The sequence below is a fragment of the Kryptolebias marmoratus genome, linkage group LG19 (assembly GCF_001649575.2).
Source record: "Kryptolebias marmoratus isolate JLee-2015 linkage group LG19, ASM164957v2, whole genome shotgun sequence".
NCBI lineage: Eukaryota > Metazoa > Chordata > Actinopteri > Cyprinodontiformes > Rivulidae > Kryptolebias > Kryptolebias marmoratus.
Window position 1 is genome coordinate 17935016 of NC_051448.1, and position 22165 is coordinate 17957180.

The window sequence follows — 22165 nt, forward strand, 5'->3', positions numbered from 1 at the left end:
GCTGAAATACGGCACCCCCCCCACACACACACACACCCACCCCTTCTGTCCTCCATGGGTCGACAAGAAGGGAGGAGGTTAAAAAAAAAGAAAAGAAAGGGAAGTGTGGGGTGGGATAAATCACAATTGTGGGAACTGGAGGCCGCAGATAATCCATGGTTGGTCCAGGTGTAGCCAGCGCCTCTGCCGGCCCCATCCCTCCCCTTCTCCTGCAGCCTCGAGCACAAATCAGAAGCTGGGAAGCTGTTGATCTGCGCGGGCTTGGTGGGGTCCATTGATTGTGGACGATGGAGGAGGAGAAGGGCGATAAATAATCGGAGGCAGAGCGCGGCGGGTGAAGGAAAACAATTATCTGCGGAGGAGGAAAGCACATAAAGTGAAGAATGATAAACACTGTGAAATATGATTGACTCCAAGTGATATATGGGAGCCGAAGGACGGGCGGAGAGGGTCTGTGTGTGCAGAGATATCCTTGAATGGAATGACTGTGTGCTCTACTTCAGGTCTAACCACGTCCTTCCCTCTCTCTCTCTCTCTCTCTCTCTCTCTCTCTCTCTCTCTCTCTCTCTCTCTCTGTGTGTGTGAATGTGTTTCCTCCGCAGACGACAGATGACCTTGTTTCGTCCGCCGAGTGCTCCAGCGACGACGAGGACCTGGAGGAGTGCGACCCCGGACACCCAGGTGGGATGAGTGTGTCGAGTTGTGCTTGCTCTGAAACCTGGTCTATTTCTCCTTATCTTTCTTTGATTTGCTACCGAGGAGCTTTTCCTCTTAGCATCATGCCCCATGGGAGCTTCAAGTGTAACTTCCAAAAAGCAGTCACAGTCAGAAACACGCATTTGTGCGAGGAGTTCTCAGTACATGTCAAGAGTTTTTTTAAAAACTCTTTGGAGATGGATAAAACTAGCGTCTATATGCATACTTAGCATGACCTTTTTTTTTAGAAAGTCACAACCTTAACTGTAAATGTATTATAAAGCACACAGATCTAAAACAAGTTACACTAAGCTATGGGGCCACTGGTTGCAGACATGACGAAGCTTTGATACTAATTTTGTTCTCTCGGCATTCAGCTGTGAGCAAAACTTTACTCAAAGTACGAAATTAGTATCAAGCCACATGTCGCCTGCATTGATGCTTCAAAATGTATCTGTCCTGTACTTGGTTGACTTCCTCTTGCTGTGCGTGTGTGCGTCTCTCTTGACAGAGGATACATTTTGAGATTCTTTCGAGAACAAAGATGCTTTCAGCCCAGATACTGTGATATGTAGCAGACTAACTGCAACAGAGCGTCTTCCTCCCCTCTTCTTCTCTTGTTTTGTACCTCTGTTTCCTCGTCGGAGGCTTGCCTTACCTGAAACATTCTAATAGAGAACAGATATCCTCGAATTTCTGTGCACATCGTCTCTCTTTCTTCTTCCCTTTACACGAACACGCTCAGCACACTTAAACACACGCACACACAGGTATCACTTTGTGATCACATCAAAGTGATAAGACACTCTGTGAAGTTTAGAAATAAAAAAAAAAACAGAACTAGAAATTATGCCTCAGATTTAAAAGGAGTGGTATTTTTGAGGCGGCTTGGGTTTGGATGACTTTTATAGTAAGCAGCTGTCAATCACACTCATGCCCCGGAGCAGCTGGCACATGTCCTAATAATGTGGTGGAAACCAGGAGACTGTGAGCTGTATTAAAACTGCCTCAGCTCTTGACAAGCTGCTCCCCGTAGGCACTCTGGAAATCATTAACAGCTCAGGCTATTTGATTGCTTCACTGTCCTTCAAAATACCACCACGGTGGACTAATTGATGCTGCACTAATCTGCCCGAACATGACTCGGCTAAACACTAAGCATATGTCCACTTTTCACTGCTAATAAAACGGCTACGTTTAAACAATGCAGCCCCCCTGTTTACTGTGGGTGCAGGATGCAATAAAATATATATTTCCAAGCAAAACAAGGTATTTTATCTAGTTTGGTGGATAATTTATTCCTGTTGTTACTGGAGGTAGACCAGTAGTCAGCTGCAACTGAACACACTAATTTTGTCTGCACTACTGCATTTATTTTTCATTTTATTTATTTATTTTATAGAGAAATCTCAGTTCAGACAATTGAACAAAATGCGGAAATATCCCTGCTGTGCCACTAGTTGGCGGGAAAGTTCACATTAACGACATCAAAGTACAGAGGAAGAACATTCTCATTTTGACTGAATATTTTTCCAAAACAATAATTTTATTTTTTTTATTTTTTTTCCTTTGCTAATGTTTACAGTCTCCTCTTTGCACAAACAATGTTCAGTGGTGACAGGTTAAAGAAAAAGAAAAATGATGCAGAAAATAAATTCGTAAAAACAGCTCAGTTGCTTTAGTTTCTAGGACACCAAGTAATGGCTGGCAGCTCTGAAACAGGCGGCTCCATCGTTTCTCACAATTTTATTTATCCAGTCCACATAGAAACACCAAAAACTGCTTTAAAAGAAAGCATTCTTCAAACTACTGTTTTTCTCACATTTGTGTGTGGACAGGAGGTGCAAACGCAGCAGAAAAATTATCTTCTTACAAATATCCAATTTAACGTATATGGGTGCCTAAGCCTGATTAAAGATAGACATATCTATACCCAGCATAGTGTTTTTATACTTAACTCTATGCCTTTGTGTCAGTTAGCTTATAGGCAGGGGTGCATTTTAGGGTATGGGTGTCTGTTTTGACACATCACCAGTAGACCCCAAATAAGATTTACTAAAATAGTATTTTAACTTTCTGCATTACTGTAATTCTCTACTAATTAAATGTGTTGACAGTGGGGCTGTGGGTCATATCCAAAGTTATTGCCTTGATGATTTTATCACTGGTGGACTGTTTAGTTTATTAGGCATCACAAAATGAGCTGAAAGCTATCTATTAACACAAAATATAGCTTTTGAACCACTTAAAATCTAACTGTATCTAATAAATTAGCGCTGCGCCTTGTTTCATGCTATGAACCAGCATGATGAATTACATTGTCTGAAGTCCAAATTTCCTTTTTTTTCCTAAATGCACTACATTGTGTTGTTTAGGAATATACCGTAATAACTTACCGTAAAGAAACAAACGAATCAAATTCAAATCATCCACAGGCCGTCCTGGCTTTAAAAAATCGGCATAGTTATCTTCCACTAAAAAACTCGAATTGGTTGACCTCTAGATGTACGGTTTCTTCTATGTTTATGAAGCCTCATGAAATCGCAATGAAATGTTTTATTGAAATTATGAACATTTTTTGATTTATTTTTTTTAATAGTATATTTAAGCAAGAGATGTTCTCTTACATTGGTTTCCTACTAAAAACTGAAATTCTTGCAGCTCTGGAGTTTTTCAAACTTCAAACCCAAGTATTCTCAAAAAGCGGTAAACCTTTTACCAGTAGAACATGGTACCCTCCCCTCATATAGTGGCAACATAGACACACTCATACTAACTGTACATTTCACCACATTGACACAGAAATTCATATCCTCATTCCTTGCCCCGCTTCCAGTCGTTTGACCAGTTGCATGACATATTGGTTTCTTTTTTCTTTTGTTTTTTTTTTGTTTTTTTTCCTGTGATGCACATGTGAACATGAGCTGGGTTGCTTAAGATTTGAGCTTTTTTTTTTGTTTATCTTTGGGTCCAAAGTGGGTGGAGTGGGGTGATTTTCATTTTGGTTGATTTTGTTGTGGTTGTTTTTATTTTTATTTTTTTGTATTATTGCTCTTATTTCTTTGGCGTTATCATCATCATCAACATCATCACCATCATCATCATCACCATCATCATCCGTCGTCCCATCCTCCAAGCAAGGATAGAGCCGCTCCTCCCGTTTTTGCCCTCATCTCGTGCCGCATGAACTTTTGGTGGTTGGAAAACTCAAACTGCTCCTTCTCATCACGTTCGTGTTCATCTTTGTTGTCCACAAAAAAAATACATCTATTTTTCTTTTTTTCCTCCATTTTTGGTACTACATAGGGGAAATGAACGGCAACAAAATCTTTTCTTGCCATCATCCATTTTTTGGTCTTGTGTCGAGAACCCCATTCTTGTCTTGAGAAAGTTGTGTGTGAAAGAATGACCCCTCCTCTTTTGCGAGTGTTAATCTCCTTCACCCCCAAAACCCTCCCCCCTTCATCCCAAATCAGCCTTTCTTTTGGCCTTTCTGCATATACATGTCTGTTTGAATGCAGATGGCATAAAAAAGACTTTTATTGCCACAAAGTATATCTGTTTTTCTATTCTATCTGTTGCTCCAAGTAGAAGGCATTTGTGGCATGCTCTCTCCTGGACCGCCCCGCAGCACAAAACACTAACTACTGTAATACTCCACCCCTCACCCTCCTCAGCTTCTGCATGATTGGTATCCATTTTATCTGCTGCTGCTTCTCCACCCATAAATCTCAGGCTAACCCCCACCTGGCTTTTAGTACGTGTTTGTGTGCATGCTGGGGGGGGGGCACACGCAGTGGGTCCAAAACCCCACCGTTGTTCCCCGCAGCATCTTCTTGTGTTTGTGCCGGCTGTCCTTGTCAGTGCTCCGTCTTGTCTGTGCTCGTCTCGTTCTTGTGTCGTCTTGTCTGTTTGATAAAACTGTTAAGACCTCACCTTCCCCCCAGCCCCCCGACCCCCTGCTTCTTTACCCACGTCCCACGAGAGTTCCACAAGAGCGCAAACAGAGGAGTCTGCTGTGAGACTCTGGAAAGTCCTCTGAATAATAACCGGCACAGGCTTATACACCTATAGGTACAGGAGTCAAACTTTAGCGGAAATTGAATCACGTTCATTAAAGATTTAATTTACACTGGTTAAAAGTGTTGTAGCCAGTCAGTACCAAGTAATCACAGCAATTTTGTTATTAATATGCAGCTGCGTTATGGTAACTGATGGAAACGATGTGCATAAATCAACAAAAATTACGTTGAAACGTGGGATTAGTTTATCCCGTGCTCGTTGCTATGATTTTCTTCAAGATATTAATCTGGTTGTTGTTATGACTCAGAATAAGATCAAATAAAGTCAAATTTTCATGGGTATTGAACTGTAGGTGTGGAAATGTGTCACAGCAGGCAGTTTATAGCTGCAAAAGAACAGGTGTGGCTGATAACATTAACAGAGTCTTTATTTTATTTGCTTCATGGGTGCCCAGACGTCTTATCAGGGAGACAGCTACACAACGTCTTTATATTCATAAATGAAGCAAAGCCATTAGTGGTGCTGTTGTTAGTTACGACTCTCTTCTACCTTGTCAAAATGCCTGCCAGAAGAAAATTGTACCTAACATAAAATGCAAAAGAAGTAAAATAGAAGGAAGGCCTACCTTTGTGCTTAGGTTTGCTTACTGTTGAGTGTTTTAAACATAGCGGTGACCTTTTTCCAAAGACGATTGTTACCTTTCAGCTTCCCTTGTCTGCTTGGTAACTTATTTATTTTAATCACAAGCAAATTTATAGTTCACTATTATAGGAAAGCAAAAAGAGCTAAAAGCCAATTGAACTTTGTTGCATTAACTTTGTTTGATTTTGTTGCAAATACTATAAGACCTGGGCCAATATAAGAGTCTGGCCTTAAGATAACATGATTATTTTTAACATATGAAAAAATTGTAGAATTATTACCAGGTAAACTTAATGTAGAAATATAAAAGTACAGATTTAGTTCTTGACATTCTCTTCTTTGCAATGTTGGGAGCCTGACAAGCTGACGTTAGCTTTGTATTTAGCCAGTTATTTGCCTCGATAGATAGTCTATTCTAATTTTAAAGTCAATTAAAGACAGTGATGGCTGTTGCTCCTCTGGTAGCCAAGCTACAATTGTCTGTGTCTATCAGAAACATATCTAAACAGCCAACTTAATATTTTTGTAATGAAGAGCAAAGTTCAGAGGGTTTCTTTCCTCTGGCCATCATACACAGCTGACTGACAGCTAACAACAATAAGTGGGGGAGGGGGAGCGCTACTCTACACTGCACTTGACCAGAGGAAAGCCAGCACCATTTCTTATGTCATTAAAAGAGAAAACTGCAGTTGTTTTGAAACAGTGACTTTAAAAAATCATGCTAAACCAAAAGTCCTTTATTTACACAGCTCACAAAAAATTACATCCATGTGGTGTTTGTTATAGGCTAAAACGTTTTCCATCCTCAGGTACCCCAAAGTCGTCTTTGTTCAGACACCCAGGGTTTTAGACAAACCAACTGAACCAATCATGTCATCTTGCAGAGTGGGGCTTGTCAGACCTACTGGTGTGGAATAAAGTTTATATAACATTAGCAACACTTCATTAGCTGTTTGATTACATAGATGAAGAGTAAAAAGTGTCAGAGCAGAGTTGATTACGAGCAGCTACAGCCAGGCGAGTGGTGGAAGTCAAAGCAGGGCTAATCTACATTTTCCCAGTTCCATGCATATCAAATGAGGCAAAAGGGTAGAGTTCCATCCAGGCCATTTTCTGGAATGAAAAGATGATTATCAAAGATTAAAAATAAATAAATGTGTAATTATGATGAACAGCAGTGAGATTTTAAAAGTTTGACCAATTCCATTAGGGTAAACATAGATTTATGGTCGAGGGAAGACACAAAGAATGTAACTAGAATGCTTTAGGAATTCCTGGAAAAACTCCAACATTCTGCACAGATTTAGTTCTTACTGTGTTTTAAAGATAGTAGATCCCAAATAAAAATCCAAGTACGCTGCTTAACTCTTTTTCTTTTTCTTTTTTTTTTAAACATCAACCAGCAATGTAATTTTCCTCGAGAGAAACTTGCATTCTATGTGTAAGTCAAGTGCATCATTAAAAAGGCAGTGTTGTCACCAAACGGGCCATAAATGGTCCTGCAGGCACCATTACCCTCAGCCTTTGATCAAATGGGGCACAGATCAAACAGATGGAACATCTAAATATGAATAATAAAAACCTAAACGCCTCCTCATCTCATTGGCTCTGGATAAGTAACATTAGGAATCTAATGCTCACATTAATGTCAGACTGAAGGCATGTTGTAGGATTTCTTCATTACCGTGTATGAAGAGTGAAACTGTAAGATAGAGAATGATACCAGTGGATCTCTGAGTTTCCTTTTGGCGTCGATTATGGCTTCATGTCGGCTCTGCTGTCGCTTCCGAGTGTTATGGTGCTGCTTTACAGCAAACAGATCGGCAGACAGGGGTGAGTTGTCACCAAGCTGCAGTCAACCGTGTGATGACGAATTAGGAGCTGTCCGCCATGACTTCAGGTCTCTTCAAAAGAGAGGTCTTCCTCCAGCCTGAAGTGGTAAATGGAAAATGGACTGCATTTATTATGTGCTTTCCTAGTCTTACTGACCACTCAAAGCACTTTTACGCTACAGATTACATTCACACAGCAATTTGGCAGATCGGGGCCTACACAGGTTTTTGTGGACACTTTGACATGGCGGAGGAAGCCACGATCAACCCCCAACCATTAGGATTGGAAGACAACCCCTCTTCTTCCTGAGCCACAGCCTCCCTGGCTTCTATCCTTCTGACTTCTTCACCTTTGCGAGCTGTTTACAAAACATCTTTAACTTTTTGGATGGAAATAAATGCCCATCTGGGAAAAGTTCTTTTGGCCGAGGTGTGCACGGGCAAGATAAGATGTTTTAATGGGGTAAAGTGGTGCATGTTTCTTAGAATGCTCAGCCATTGCAGAGCACACCAACACAATCCCTGCCATGTCTCTGTAAGCGTGTCCACACTGGGAATTTGTGTGCTGCTGCCTCTCTGGTAATCAGTTCACCACCTGTAATAGGTAGAGGTGAATGAATCTGCTACAGCATGGCCTCTGGGCACAATGCACAAAACCACAATGGGATTTCAGGGGGCCCCGAATCACTGACTCATCCACAATTTGCTGCGTCAAAATCCCATTGACTCACCTCAGCCATGGCTGGTGCACCAACTTTCTGCTTTTATGATGTAGCGTTGACAAATCCCCCCGCACGCTGTCTGGATTCATCGGCATTCGGAAGCCTCAGCAAACGCTAGATGGACACGGGGATCAAACTGAGGAGGGGGGAAAAAAAGGGAGGGGGTGGAGTGAAGAAAAAGTGCTGCTCCGAGATTTCTGCTTCTGTAGCCTTGAAGCTGCTGAGGTAGTCAATCAGCCATTTAGTTTCTATATTTACTTCAATTCCTTTTTTAAAAGGCCATGTAGGCCTGCAGCAGATGATGTCTTTTTTTACATGCTGGGATGAAAAGAGGACAGGGCTTTCAAATTAAGTTTGTTTCATGTTTTTTAATTTTATAGATGGGATTTGCTCACTGATGCAAAGGCCAGTCAAATGGCACAAAGACGCACTTGTTCTTTAGAAGTCTGGGCTCTGTTTTAGTCACACAAAAAAAAAAAAAAGAATCCAGAGTAACTGGCAGCAGGTCTCGCAGGCGAACGAGAATTATCAGCCAGCAGAGGCTTGGAGCGAAAATCCTCATCCATCTTGACGAGATCGGAAAACAAACTCAATCTGTTAGAGCAAACCCATTAGTAACCACAGTGTTTGTCTGCCTCAGATATGCAGCAATGCTTGTGCAAGAGCTTACACAGGATTAAAGTGTTTACCAAAACATCAAGGTCCTCTGCACTGACTTTACTAGAGACCCTTAACTACAGTGTCCCTCCCCCCAACACTCCCTCCCAACCAAGTGTTTTGTTGATACAGTGTAGAGCTAACCGTTGCCGAAAGCTGTTTGTGGAAATGGCAGCAAAAAGGATGCAAACAAGGCTGGGACAACATGAGGGTTGAGTTGGATAAATAAAACCCGAGATAAAATCAGCTACTCCGCACTGCTGTTTATTTACCAGAGCAGGTTATGTTATTGGAATATTATCATAGCAGCATATCCTATAGCTGCTGCTGGAAAACAACAACAACAACAAAAAAAAAAGATGCCACTAATGCAGTAAAAACGCCGCTCTGCATCATGTCATTCCCTGCAACGGGCCAGGCAATTCCCATTAAAGCTGTCGATGTTTGCAGCGTGACAGATCACATTTTCACTCTGAGCTCTCCGATCCAGCTTGCTAAATGAACGGGGCAGGGTTTATAATGAGCCTGCAGACGAGGAGCCCAAACCTGGTATCTGAAGACAAATGTGCACATCTCTTTACATTTACCAGAGGCATAAATAAAGTCTCTGCCCTGCGCCCTCTTGTGGAACTCCAGATGTTTATCTGTCAAACAAAGGCTGTTGGTTATGCACATAACACAAAGCATCTAAACATTTCAGGAAAAAAAAGCTTGTTAATTATCATATACTCCCCCTCTTGATTAATTAGTGAATGTGGTGGGCTTAAATGCCATTTAATGTTGGTTATACATCACCCATGGTGCTCCTTCTTCCCCGTTAGCTGCTAACGAATGATTTGCTTGAGGAAAATATCCCACAGCCCTTGGTGGTGGTTCCCTTTACTGACCATTGACTCCTTGTTAATCCCCTCCCCCTCCCTTCCTCACCTGTCCCCTGTCCCCTGGCTTGCTGTATTGTTTTTTGTATCTTACTCTCCCTAAATGCAACTTACTGAAGCATGCATTAACCCAACTTCTTCCAGTGGAACTCAAATCCAAAGAAAGAAAACTGTCTATTTTTCCCCCCTCTCTTTTTCTGACGTACATCCAGATTGCACGCCCTGTCTTGTGTTTTAAGATACTAACAAGAGAAATGTATTAAAGTAACTAATAATAAAGAGGTTGTTATTATTAGTTACGCAAAGGTGGTGACACTTTGCCTCTAAACTGTCCCCCCCTTCTCTTTGTCTGCCTCAGTGTGTGCTTTCTGGTTGTTCATCTCTGATAGTGTGAGAAATTTAATGCCTTTCTTTTTTTTCCCCCTTCTTCTTGCTTGCTAACTGTGCATATATGTTAACACACATATATGTGAATCTGTTGGGTTTTATTTTTCCTGAAAATGTCCAATTTGTTAACTTTCTGCTAAATTGTTCAGAATCACTATTGCCAATGTTCTGATGAGTTTTTTTTCCATCTAACTAGAATAAAGCTTCCTCTTTTCTCTATGATTTCATTCCCATTCTGCAAACAGAAGGTGTACTTTCTGGTTTTTAAACGGGGACGAATTCATGCAGTTTTCAACTTTATGCTCTCATAGAGAAAAAAGAGAAGACCCCTTCCTCTAAAGTAAACTCCCACCACTGTTGTGAAAATCTGTTTATATGCTGGTCTTTACTACTCACCTGTTCTTTAATAGCTCTAAATTAAATTTGGATCGAATCAGTCTGTCAATTGTTTTTTTTTTTGTTCTTTTTTTGTGCATGGCAAAGAAGTTGCAGCTTAGGGTTTGTAAAAGTGTTCAGAGTGCTGTTCTCTTTTGTAGATGGGCATGTATATGCTCATTGTTTGTATATCCCCATCCCTTCCTTACAGCCAAAAGCTCTAATGCCGCCCGACCGCTTCGTGCCGCCTTTACATGGACATGGCAACTGATGTACACGTTCACCCCCATCTATGTCATTTCCTTCCTAGTATGTTCATAGGTCTCCCCCCTCCCCCCGCCCTCTCCCTCCTCCTCGTCTCACACTCCTTCCTCCCAAGCCCGTTAGACACTCGAAGATTTGTACAGCACTGTTTGTTCATGACTGGTGAACAAGTTAATGTCGAGCTAAAGTCAAATAAAGTTAAAGATCTAAATCAGGCTGTAGATATTTATGGACATTTATTAATCCAAGTAAGAACGATAGATGTAAATATTTCCCTTTTTTTATATATATATAAAACGAAATGACTTTTAAAAAAACAAAAACAGAAGATATCCTGAACAGAATGGTGAAGATTTTCATGTCATGATGTGTGGATGTATGTGTTGTTGCCTCCCTATACCATCCTGTCTAAAAATAGAAAATATATAAAAATATATATATATATTAATCAGAAACTGTTAAATAGAATCTAACCTGTCCAAAGGCATTCTTACACAACTTTCTTTTGTAAATTTTTTTTTTCTTCCTGCCAAAATCATGCGGGCAATTTGTTGATGTAAGTTGACAAAACTGATGGTATGCTTTCTTCCTTTGAAACCTCTTTTTGTTTCGTTTTTACTTTCTCTCTCTTTTTTTTTTTTTTTGTAGGCTTTTATGATTTTCTGAGCTGACTTTTGTTTTTACCTGTTTTTCTCCTTACTTACTACTAATCCTTTTTTTCTGGATAGCTCTATCTGTGGCTTTACGTTGTGAATGTTTTATTACAATGTTTGCTGTAACTCTAAGGTCGTTTTGCGATGCCTTTCTTATTATTTTAATCTTTTTGTTTGTTTTACTCATTTTTGTTGTTCTTTTCTTTCATTTTTTTTGTTCCTAAAGGTTTGCATCTCTTTATAGTGCCCTGTTTGTGAGCCTTTGCAATGTTACAAAAAGTTAATAATATTTTTTTTATTAAAAAAGCCACTTTGGCAAGAGAAAACGCAGCTTCAACAGACATCTGAATGTTTCAGACTCTAGTTGTCCAACTGTGGGTTGATGCGTATGACATATAGGTGTGGGGAAATGGTTTACTTTCTTTGCTTTCAGATGGAAATGGCTTCTAAAATCAAGGCTTTGCTTCAAGTCAGCAAACATTCAGGTGTCCCTGAACTGCCCGGCGACTTTGTGCCACTGTGGTAACTGTAGGGTCAAAAGGCGAGAGGCTAGGGCAAATAGGGGAGCCCAGTAATGCTGAGGGATAAACATTCATTCAGTCACGGCTAAAGTATTGCCACTCTCTTTCATATTTTGACGCAGAGGTTGGGATATTTTGAAAATAATTAAAATGACGAAAAATTAAAAAACAACATAAGACATTGTAGCATTTTGTGATGTAAATGACGTACGTTCACAATGCGTTTCCACTGTATAAGTTGCGTTTATAACGGGTTGAAGGGAGGTAAATTATACTATAGTGTAAGTATGACATACGCTATGATGCCGTTGCATAACTGTCTTGTTTTTCTCGGTGTGGCCTTATGTTCTTACCTATGATGTTGGGCAACGAATATTTGGCGTTTACCAACATCTTTCTCTTAAATTTCCCACGAGCCCGTGGTAAAGGGCATATTGTTGTCTTCTGTCAGCACCTAGACTGTGGCTAAATGCTGACACTAGAAAAGAGTCGCTCTGGCTTTGCTCAGTCTGGTATTTGTCTTCTGCAAACCAAACCTACGTGCCTTGATAAGCTACGTAGTAACTTATTAAGGCGGGTATATGAGATGTTTCAGAGTTACTGCAGTCATGATAGGAAATCATTTGACATGACCTATTGATCCATGGCAACCTGGCATTGATGGAGATCAGGGTACATAAGCTGGAGTCTCACATACATAATGAGGCAATTCTGTAATGTTATTTTCTTACAGTATCTCAGCATGCCATAAAAACGTAAAGCAGGTACACAGTAGTGACATATGGTGTTAGAGCACTTCCATTCCAATAACAATTTGTCACATTCCTTTGTTGTGTTTTTTTTGGACACAGCAGCTGTTTGTATTTCTTGGCCCATGTAGGTCAGACAAGTTAAAAATCCCCTGTCTGAGCAGCTACAGTCTGAAACAAATTGTTTCTCATTTCGAACTTAGTTAACTTGCTTTCCAACCAAATGGCCTTGTGGTTGAACTGCATACAAATGTTCTCTTTATCCATCTTTTGCTGCTTGCTGTTTCTGTATGGACTAATAAAAGAAAAGAAAAGATTTTCTTTTAAAGGACTGATAAAAACTGGCCTTGTAAAAGCCTAAAAGTCTAATTTACATAGAGATCTATACAGAATCACTAGCTGGAACTAAATAGGATGCCGCACATTGAAAATACCAAGCCTAGTGTGCATCACATTTTAAATCCATCTGTTATTGCTGTCTGCAAACATGTAGGACAGGTAGGAAATAATGTAGGGTGTCAGTTTATTGTGGCTCACCCTTGTGCATCCCTCAAAGCCTTTTGATGCAATGTATACTTTATGGCTGTTGCTTTCTTTCAGTTTGGTCTTGTTTGGTTCTGAGTTTTGTTGTTTTTGCACTGTTACAGTACTTTCTGTTCATTCTTTCTTTTCTGTTTATTTCCTCCTTATATTGAGCTTTGCTTCTTACATTCTTTGTTTACTGGTTCTTTTGGTGGTTGACTGCTTCTTGCTTTCTTGGTGGAGGACTTTCTGCTTCTTGACTTTGGTTTCTCTCTCTCTCACTTTGCAGGAGGGGAGCTAGTCATCCCCATTTTAGTCGAGGACCCCATAGACATCCCTTCTGTATCCACCCGTTCACCTTTCATTCCCCTCCCCCCAACCCTCCGCCCCGTCCTCACCATTATCGACACCACCAAAGAGTCCTTGGCCATGGCCACTGAGGCGGGGGTACCTTGCTTATCGGACCGAGGCAGCGATGATTGTGATGGTGGTGATGGTGGTGATGATGGTGGTGATGATGATGATGATGATGGCATGGTGATTTCGGGGTTTGGCTCTGGCGAAGCTTTCGACTCTAGCCTGCCCCCGACTGACGATGAAGATTTTTACACCACCTTCTCCCTGGTAACAGATAAGACCTTGACCACATCGGCCTATGAAGGTGGCTACAAAGTTCTCGCAACTACAAAGTGGGAAGCCAAGGACTTGAGGCCTAGCAAAGCCTCAGAGGCAGGTAGGACTATACCAATCTTGCCTCTGCCTGACATCGGGGGCACACCGCCGCCGGCGGTCCCCTCGGATACGCCACCCAAGTCAGGGAAAATGAACAGTCACGAGGTAAAACCACTGCAGCCGGACATCGTCCTGCTGCCCCTGCCCACGTCCTTTGATGTGGACGGCACCAAGCCAAGGGGACCCTTCATCACCTTGCCCATGCTGCGCACGGTACCTGCCGCCTTGCCCACGATACCCGGCATGGTAAACCGAGTGCCCCCGGGGGTCTCGGAGGTGATTCGGGAATCCAGCAGTACCACGGGCATGGTGGTGGGCATTGTCTCAGCTGCGGCCCTCTGCATTCTCATTCTCCTCTATGCCATGTACAAGTACAGGAACAGGGACGAGGGTTCCTACCAGGTGGACGAAACACGCAACTACATCAGCAACTCGGCGCAAACCAACGGCGCTGTGGTGAAGGATAAAACACCCAGCAGTAGCGCCAAAGGTAGTGCCAGTAGCAAGAGACCGAAAGACAAGGACAAGGAATATTATGTATAGAAAACAAGTCATCTCACAACATATGAAGAAACTGTTTGGAACAAAGTTATGAACATTTTGACAGTACCATATTGGCAACTGTGATTTAAAAAGAACTAAACCTTGTGAGAACTCAAGACTCTGAGTCAGTGAATCATTTACAAAAGAACTTTGGCTTATAGAAGCCCACTTACTATTGTAAGCATTACAGTGACAATGCAGTACAACTTCATTGGGACGTTTTTACGAAGTCCCTGCTGGAGACATTTGCCAGTGTGAATTATCACTCTGAACACCCCACATGACCCCAAGTGACTGTGAAGAGGTGTGTAATCCTTGGAGTTCTGATGACCTTGTCCATTGTAATCCTGTAAAATACAATCACTGTCATTTTGGCCATTCTGAGCATGCATGCGAGGTGTATGTGACGTGGTGCTGGCATCTGTGGAAGGAGGGACCTCAAGAAACTGATTGTTGGGGAAAAGTTGAAGTCAAAACATAATTTTTTGCTAAAAAAAAAAAATGGTTTGTTCAATGTAGCTTTCATTGGAGGTACATGAGGTAAGGTATGTGTGCTAAGAGCTGTCTTTTTAGTTCTGTAATTTTGTTTTTCATTTACTCATTTACCTATTTAATAATTTATTGAATTTACTTTTTTTTTAAAAAAAGAATGTAGTCAACCTTCAGGGTTGACTAGACTAGACAGTGCTCGACGGCTGCTCAGCAGGATATGAAACAGTCATATGCCTCAACAGTTTTCTCTCCCTTCATCATGTCTTCATCAACAATTGGTCTTCTGTTCATCCAAATTCTAGATGGTGCTCAAGTGTGCTAAAGTAAATCAAAATCTGGCCAAAAAAACGTACCTTGAATTGTTTTTATTCCTCCGAACTTTAACCAACAAATTGATTCATCAAAAATTGCGTCTGGCAACAATGGAACTGTCGTCATCCTAAAAAGAGAGAGGGCTGGGGAAAAAAAGCCAGGCTAATAATTTATTGCCGTGTGAACAAGTATGGCTCTCTTAGTTGTCATGTTTGTATTTTTGGGGTTAATGTTTAAGGGAAGACTTAAGTTTCTTTTCTTTTTTTTTTGTAACCTTATTTGCAAACAGAAAATTTCAGCTGATTTGTTGGGGTTTTTTTCTATAGCAACATGACAAAAAAAACCTGGCTCTTTTAAAATGGTTTTGCCCTGGGGTTAAGAAGTGATGTGTGTTTGTTTTTGCAGAGAGCAAGTCTTGTTAGATTAGAAGTTTAGTCTCTCTGGGTGGCGTTTCATTTCAGTCGCATGAATATTTGACCATCTAAGGCAGCCGGTCCAACAGAAACACCTCCCTCAGACATTGTGAGGGGGGAACCTTTTTCTTCTGAAATAACTTTCATCATGTTGTTTATTTTTTTATTGGAAAATTAAAAAAAAAAAAGACAAAAAAGACTATAAGATAAATAAAGACCGATGATGGTGGCTTTGGAGATCTGTGCTGGCACCTTACTCACAGACATGTTTCTGCTTTTTTTTTTTTCTTCTCCTTTTTTTTGTTACATCTCTTCTTTTCAACTTGTCTTTTTGTTTTTTTTTTAGCTGTATAGCTGATTTAATGTCTCATTCATTTGACAATATGTTCTGGTTGTTGTTTTTTATGTATTTATTTATAGCTGAAATTATTTGTCGTCCTCCATTTTCATACATATCAGTCAGTGTGTGTTTTCACTTTGTTTTGTTTTTCTTTTTCTTTTGTGTTGGTACTTTTAACTATTAATTATTGTCTTATGCTTCCTTGACTTCAAACAATTCCCAGAAATAAAAAGAAAATGTTGTTCCCAAATGTTTTTTTTTTTTTTTTGTTACATAGCGAATGGCTGTCACTCATTTGTTATCTGTCTTATGAGATCAGGAGGCAGCGCAGCAAGAAGATGGATGCCAAAGAGAATTCACTGAAGCACAAATTCACATCTGCTATCACTTCACTGATTTCCTTTTATACTTGAAACTGGTATCATTTCTTCTTAGATAAAGTTGAGAACAGAGCAGCTCGGCACCAACATTTCTCAGCAGACAGTTTTTGCAGAAATGTACACATCCAACCGACTCTGAATGCTGAAGTTTCAAGCAAAGATGTTTCACAACGAGCAGAACCTGGAGTGTGTGTTGTGAATGATGTTCAGCTACAACCATATTAAATTTTAGCTCAATATCTGGAAACTTGACTGGACCACAACCATTTTTGGTCACTTGGCTGATCCGGACATCTTGAATTGGGTTGGCTCCAAATATTAATCAGTTGTGAATGTATCTCCAATGATTATATCCTGAAGGTTTTGCTAAAATCCATCCAGTGGTTCATGAGATTTTTTACAAACAGAATTGACTTCAAATTGTTTAAAATTTCGCTGTTAACTAAAAGCAATCTGTTAACATTCAGGTTAATCGTTAGGGATCAGTTTTGACTACTATCACATCAAATTTTAGGTCGATAGTTGTGAAATTGACTAGTTGTAGCCATTTTTTGTGTTTTCTAAGGTCGGTTGGCTGTGGCAGCCATCTTGAAAAGTGTTGAATCCAAAGGCTAATTAGTTGTAAATGTACTTCCTGGGAGCTTCATTGACATTTGTCCAGTGGTTCATGACATATTTTGGTGACAGCCACGGGCAAAAACATTATCGTCCAATAAAAATGTTTATCTGTTGGTTACGTCTTCCTAACATGAGAATAATGGTTCAGGGTTTCAGTGCGTTGAAGTCTTTGTGATGAGCGTGCAGCCAAAATGAGATTCTTCCCAACTCCACGGCTCAGTTATGAGCTGCTCAACGGCAGGAGCACCTGCTTCCCCCACTCGTTTTCACACTGTCCATATTTCGTGCAAATGGGCCTTCACAGAGCTGGTCATTAACTTGCAATAGCCCCATTGATGTAGGATATCAGAGCGCCATGTGTGAGTATATCCAGCTCTCACAATGACTGCATATTAACTCATTCATCTTGCCACAGGCGAAGGGAGCTAAAGGGCCGGCAGACATCCATTTAACCGAGGGACACCCCCCCACCCCCTCCCACCCACAATTCTGAGCCATTTACAAAGAAAAATTCTATTTTCTCCGGCAAAACTGTGTGGAAATTTATGCAGCATAAGTCAACACAATGGTCAGTGAACGTGCGAGGAAACATTCATCGGAACGAGCAGTCACATCCACTTCAGAGCATCCTCCTGCATTAACGTCCAACTTGTTGCTGCATGTAACAGTTACAGGAAACTGCTACCAGATAGTCGCGCTACTTCTTTTTAAAACAATGTAAAAAACGCTAAAGCATTAGCTTGAATGTCACAGCAAAGATGTGACAATAAGAATCCTGTTTTAAAGTCATAGTTCAGATCTTTTGAAGGGTTCTTTGGAAAGGTTATGAACATGAAGAGACCAAAAAACAGTTTATTTCAGCAGCATTTTTGATCAACTGAAGACTTTTTAAAGAGTTTTTTTTTTCCTATTCTTTATTTTGGATTTATTTCGGATGAGATGTTTCTATGTTTACTAATATTGCATAGGTGGAGGAAAGGGGTCCTGGTAAAGTTTTTTATTGTGGGGGTTAAAAAAAATATCCCGATTAAAAAAAAAAAAAAAACCAAAAAAACACCAATGTTCTTTACATTAGAACTGGAGGCTGCAGAATTTGTTTCTAAGCTCAGGGTTAAAACCCACAACCTCTGAGTTTAAAAGCAGAAAATAAAGTCATCAAGGATTTTATGACTTTAGACATTCTAAGTAACTCAATGGATTCATCAAGCTTCATTAGATAAATAAAGTATCATCAGCAAAATAGTGGTTTGTGCAGAAATATACAAAGCTAAAACAAAACCTTTGGCATTTATTGTAGAATGATCAAAATTCTGATGTTTTTGTTTAAGCTGTAATGAATTTAATTTGTTTTTACCATCTTTCTGAAACGTGGCTGTATTTTTTGGAAAATCCTCAGTCTTTGACTCGTTTTCGAATCTGAATATCAGTCATAATGTGAGCTTTTTAAATCAAAGGACTCCCTTTAACTAAATTCCACAACTGGCCTTGACATATGACACACTGATTAATATATATATATATATATATATATATATATATATATATATATATATATATATATATATCAGCAATTTGCAAAACTATTCTATGGATTCTCTGACATTACTGAAACGGAGAAACAAAGATGAGCAGCAGCTAAAGCACTGAAGGTATAAAAGCTATGGTAGTTTATTCAGGCATTTTCCTAAATAGAAAATGTCTATTTCATTTCATGATCCTGTGTAGTTTAAACCTTAAACAGAACGTGTTCCTAACAAAGGAAGCAAAAACCTTTGTTTGTTTCATGTAGCACCCCACTGGTGTAAAACTCTAACAGTAAAGAAGTGCTATTTTCTCACTCAGTTGTCACTTTAAGATTTTCCCCAGCAGGGTGCCAGCAGAGGAAACACCCCCCGCTTGGTTTTAACAATTAGCTCACACTGTGGTTGGCTGGCAAAGTTTATTGATTGGATTTTGTGTAGTGACTACTTTTCCTTTTAGTCAAATTAATAGAAGTAGATTACATCAGTCGCGCTGATGTCAGCTGGATAATTCATATCTTAATTGACAGAAAAACAATTTATATTCGCTAATGGCTTTTCCAAATGGCTTTCGGTTTGGCGGCGTTAGCTTTGTCTTCTCCCAGCGGGCCGCCGGGCTCTGTGGAACAGAAACCGGAGAGGAGCCCCTTCCGCCCCCCTCATGCATTAAACATCTGCCTGCCGACCTGTCGTGAAATTTTACGTCAGCTAATGAACTGGTTAATTCCGTTTAAACACTTTATGGAAGGTTTTCCTTCAAGTAAACAGCTAAACAGCGGCTTTATGAGGCTGATGCATCAGCCCCGTCACTGAGAAACAGATGAAGTCTGTTCTGGTTGCTGCCTGCAACGGAGGCAGGAGGCTGAAAACACTTGGCACATCAGGAGCATCTGCAGCTGTAGCATTTTATGGATGAATACAGTCACAGGGGGAAAAAGAAAGCGTGCCCTCTTTCAGTTCTAGGATTTTACGTATCAGGACGTAACAAAAACAATCCAGTCTTTACCAGGTTTTAAAGTTTTTTGAATCTAATCTCAATTGGACAAAATCAACAGATTCCGCCAGGTCATTATTTAAAAAAAAAAAAACTAAAGAAGGAAAAACTGTGTGTGGAAAAACTAATTTCCCCCTGGCTATGTTTTTAAATAGGATTTAGGAGGGAAAGTAGCAGCCAGGTGCTGCTAATTAAATATATTGATTAACTGATCAACATCAGTGACCACCTCTGGAAAAGCAGGACTTTTATCAGTTTGCTGCTCCAGAGCATACAGGTGTGCATAAACACAATGCCAAGGAGGAAAGACATCAGCAGTGACCTTCAAGAAGCAACTGTTACTTCTCATTAATCGGAGAAGGGTTAAAGGTCGCTTTCCAAACATCGTGGGACAGAGAGAAGTGAAAAAACATTTAAGGCAGCAGCCAATCTTCAGCAGGAGTGGACAGCCAAGCAAATTCATCAAAAAAGATCTCCGTCTCAGACTCTGCAGCCCACAGCTGGGAGGTCAAAGGTCATGACGAGACATTTAGAAAAAGCTGAACAGATATGACTCGTTTGGAATGGCTGCCAGGTAAAGGGCATGGCGGCACGACATAAGTTTGCTAAGGTTAGTTTCACCAAAACCGCAAGACTTCTGGAACGATGGATGTCCTTTGGACGGGTGAGTCCAACAATTAAGCACAGTGGTGGAGGGCTGATGATCTGGGCTTGTTTTGCAGGACCTGGACACCTTGCAGTCATTGAGTCGACCATGAAGTCCTCTGCAGACCAAAGGATTCCAGAGTTGATTGCGAGGCCATCTCTCCAACAGCTGAAGCTAACCGGGTCATGACGTAACAGGACAATGATCCCGAACACAGCAGCAAATCTGCAACAGAACGGCTGAAGAAGAAAAGAATCAAGACAATGATCTAGTCAAAGTCTGAACCTCAACCTGGCTGAAATACTGTTGCTGAGCTGAGCAGAAACTAATACCCACAAAACAGAGTGGACTTTACTTTTTCCATGACTTTATATCGTACAAATAATGTCTCTCTCTCCCATCTCTCTCTCTCTCTCTCTCAGTAAAGTTTTAGGAGAGATGTTGTATCCTTCACGGACTGAAGCGAAGCAGCTGCGAAGGCGACAGTGATCAGTCCTGACAGGTAAAATATGAGCCCGCTGACCTTAACACCAGCGTTCTGAAGGGCGGACACACACAAACACTCATGCGTAAACCTCACAAAGAAGTGTCGGTGCGCAGAGGTGCATGCACACATTTGGCAAAGCTCGGGTCAAATGAAAGTTTGCAGGAAAAAAAAACCCTCAAAAAACGGGGAGTTGTGTGGGTTTAGGCATTCATATTCATACGTCTCAGTGGGTGCACTGGGTGATACATTAGCCGAATAGTCGGGTGTATACATGTGCACTTAATTCACTTTTGTGTCTCACTGCAAGGGGCACACCTCCTCCTATTCTTCTGCTCCATCGCTCAGCAGCCAACGCTTTCAGTTAGCTCCTCAACCCTAATTAACTGCCAAGATATGAATGCGCTAATCTGGGCTTTAAATCTTCGCTTCCTCCGACAAAAGCTTTTACGGGCTGTCACGGCTGCATGATAAACAGCAGGGTGGCGGACTCGCCTGGTGGACTTAGTGCCATCTAGGGATCAGATCCAGCAGCAGGTCAAGCTTTCTAAATTATTACACAGTTAGTTGGCAATAAAAAAAAATAAAAATCATCAGTGTTTTTGAATCTAAGCTGCAAAAGTCAGGAGTGAGCCTTGGCCATCGGGAGGATTCAGACGTCGGGATGCCAACGGAGGCTCTGTGTGGCTGAACGTCATCTGTTTGTGTCACGGAGTGATGTTCAAGACTCTGTGAGTGTGTGAGTGATTTATCTGCTACCTGGGGAGATGGGGCCTCCAACCCAAGCCTGACAGGGTGATTGGATCCACTGAGAATCCCAACGAAGCAATAAGTACCTCGACATTAACTCCATTTCCCAGGGGAGTTGGGGGGGGGGGCTCTCTCAGCTTCATGCCCTGCCCCCCGCCCCTCCTTTTTCAGACCAGATGGAAAGCGAGAAACAAGGCGGGTGAACTTCAAACCTTTTCTAGCAGCTGTGAAGGTGACTGCAGCAAAAGCAGAATGAAAATATGATAATTGATTATGGCAGATACTTGTTGATGCAGTCTTCAGAGAGCGGAGGGAGGGGTGGGGAGAGGTGCATCTAGCTCAAACCAGCCTCGTGGTTTGGATGCATGTGACAGAAAATGGCAAACTGACCTTCTTGTCGTGACTTTGAAAAAAAAAAAAAAAATTAATTCGATTTACGCTGCTTCATGGGAGTAAAAATCACATTTAGAGCTGCTGGCACGGGTGATCTGGGAGCGACACAACACACTTCAAATTCAATACTGCTTAGGCTAGTAGTGTTTTTCACACATTCTGTTAGTATTTTTAAATAACAGCTCTAAGACTTGCACTTTGTAAAAGGACAATTTGAAGGTCCTGCATGTGGAAGATGGTGGCACAAGTTCCAATTTGTAACAAACGAACCCACAAACAGCAAATAGGTTGAAATGTGAAACAGTAAGACTGAAGACCTGAAAAGTTCCCCCTCCATTCATCCATCCATTCATCCATCCGTATGAAGTCAGTTTGTGGAAGCAACTTGGACAGGACAGAAGTTCCTCTTGGGGGATTCTGAGGTGTGCCCAGAACAGAAGGGATTTTAGTTTCTGGAAAAAAAAAGTTCTGGGTCCTTTCCAGGGTCTTGTCTCAGTAGGATGTGGCCTCTCTTCACACTAGATGATGACCCCCACTATGCTATCCATGACCTTGTGACCTTATGTGACACATTAGAATGTGTCTAGATCGTGTCATATTTGGAAAACCGCCTTCAGTGTGAAGGCA

At 41.0% G+C, this 22165-nt stretch overlaps 1 protein-coding gene across 12 annotated transcripts in view; it reads left to right on the top strand.

Annotated features, from left to right (window-relative positions):
- The window catches only part of LOC108231818 (neurexin-3b), a 373487-nt gene extending 357484 nt beyond the window's left edge, over window positions 1-16003 (top strand). For 9 of the 12 annotated variants that reach the window (XM_037981501.1, XM_037981505.1, XM_037981503.1 and 6 more), the window contains 2 exons: window positions 603-681; window positions 13211-16003. In XM_037981501.1, the coding sequence (XP_037837429.1) occupies window positions 603-681; window positions 13211-14196 (1065 nt within the window). In that variant the 3' untranslated portion in view covers window positions 14197-16003. Of the gene's footprint in view, window positions 1-602; window positions 682-10423; window positions 11053-13210 lie in introns of all 12 variants that reach the window. The other 3 variants (XR_005234499.1, XR_005234500.1, XM_037981507.1) reach the window with 3 other exon arrangements.
- Window positions 16004-22165: the final 6162 nt, after the last annotated feature.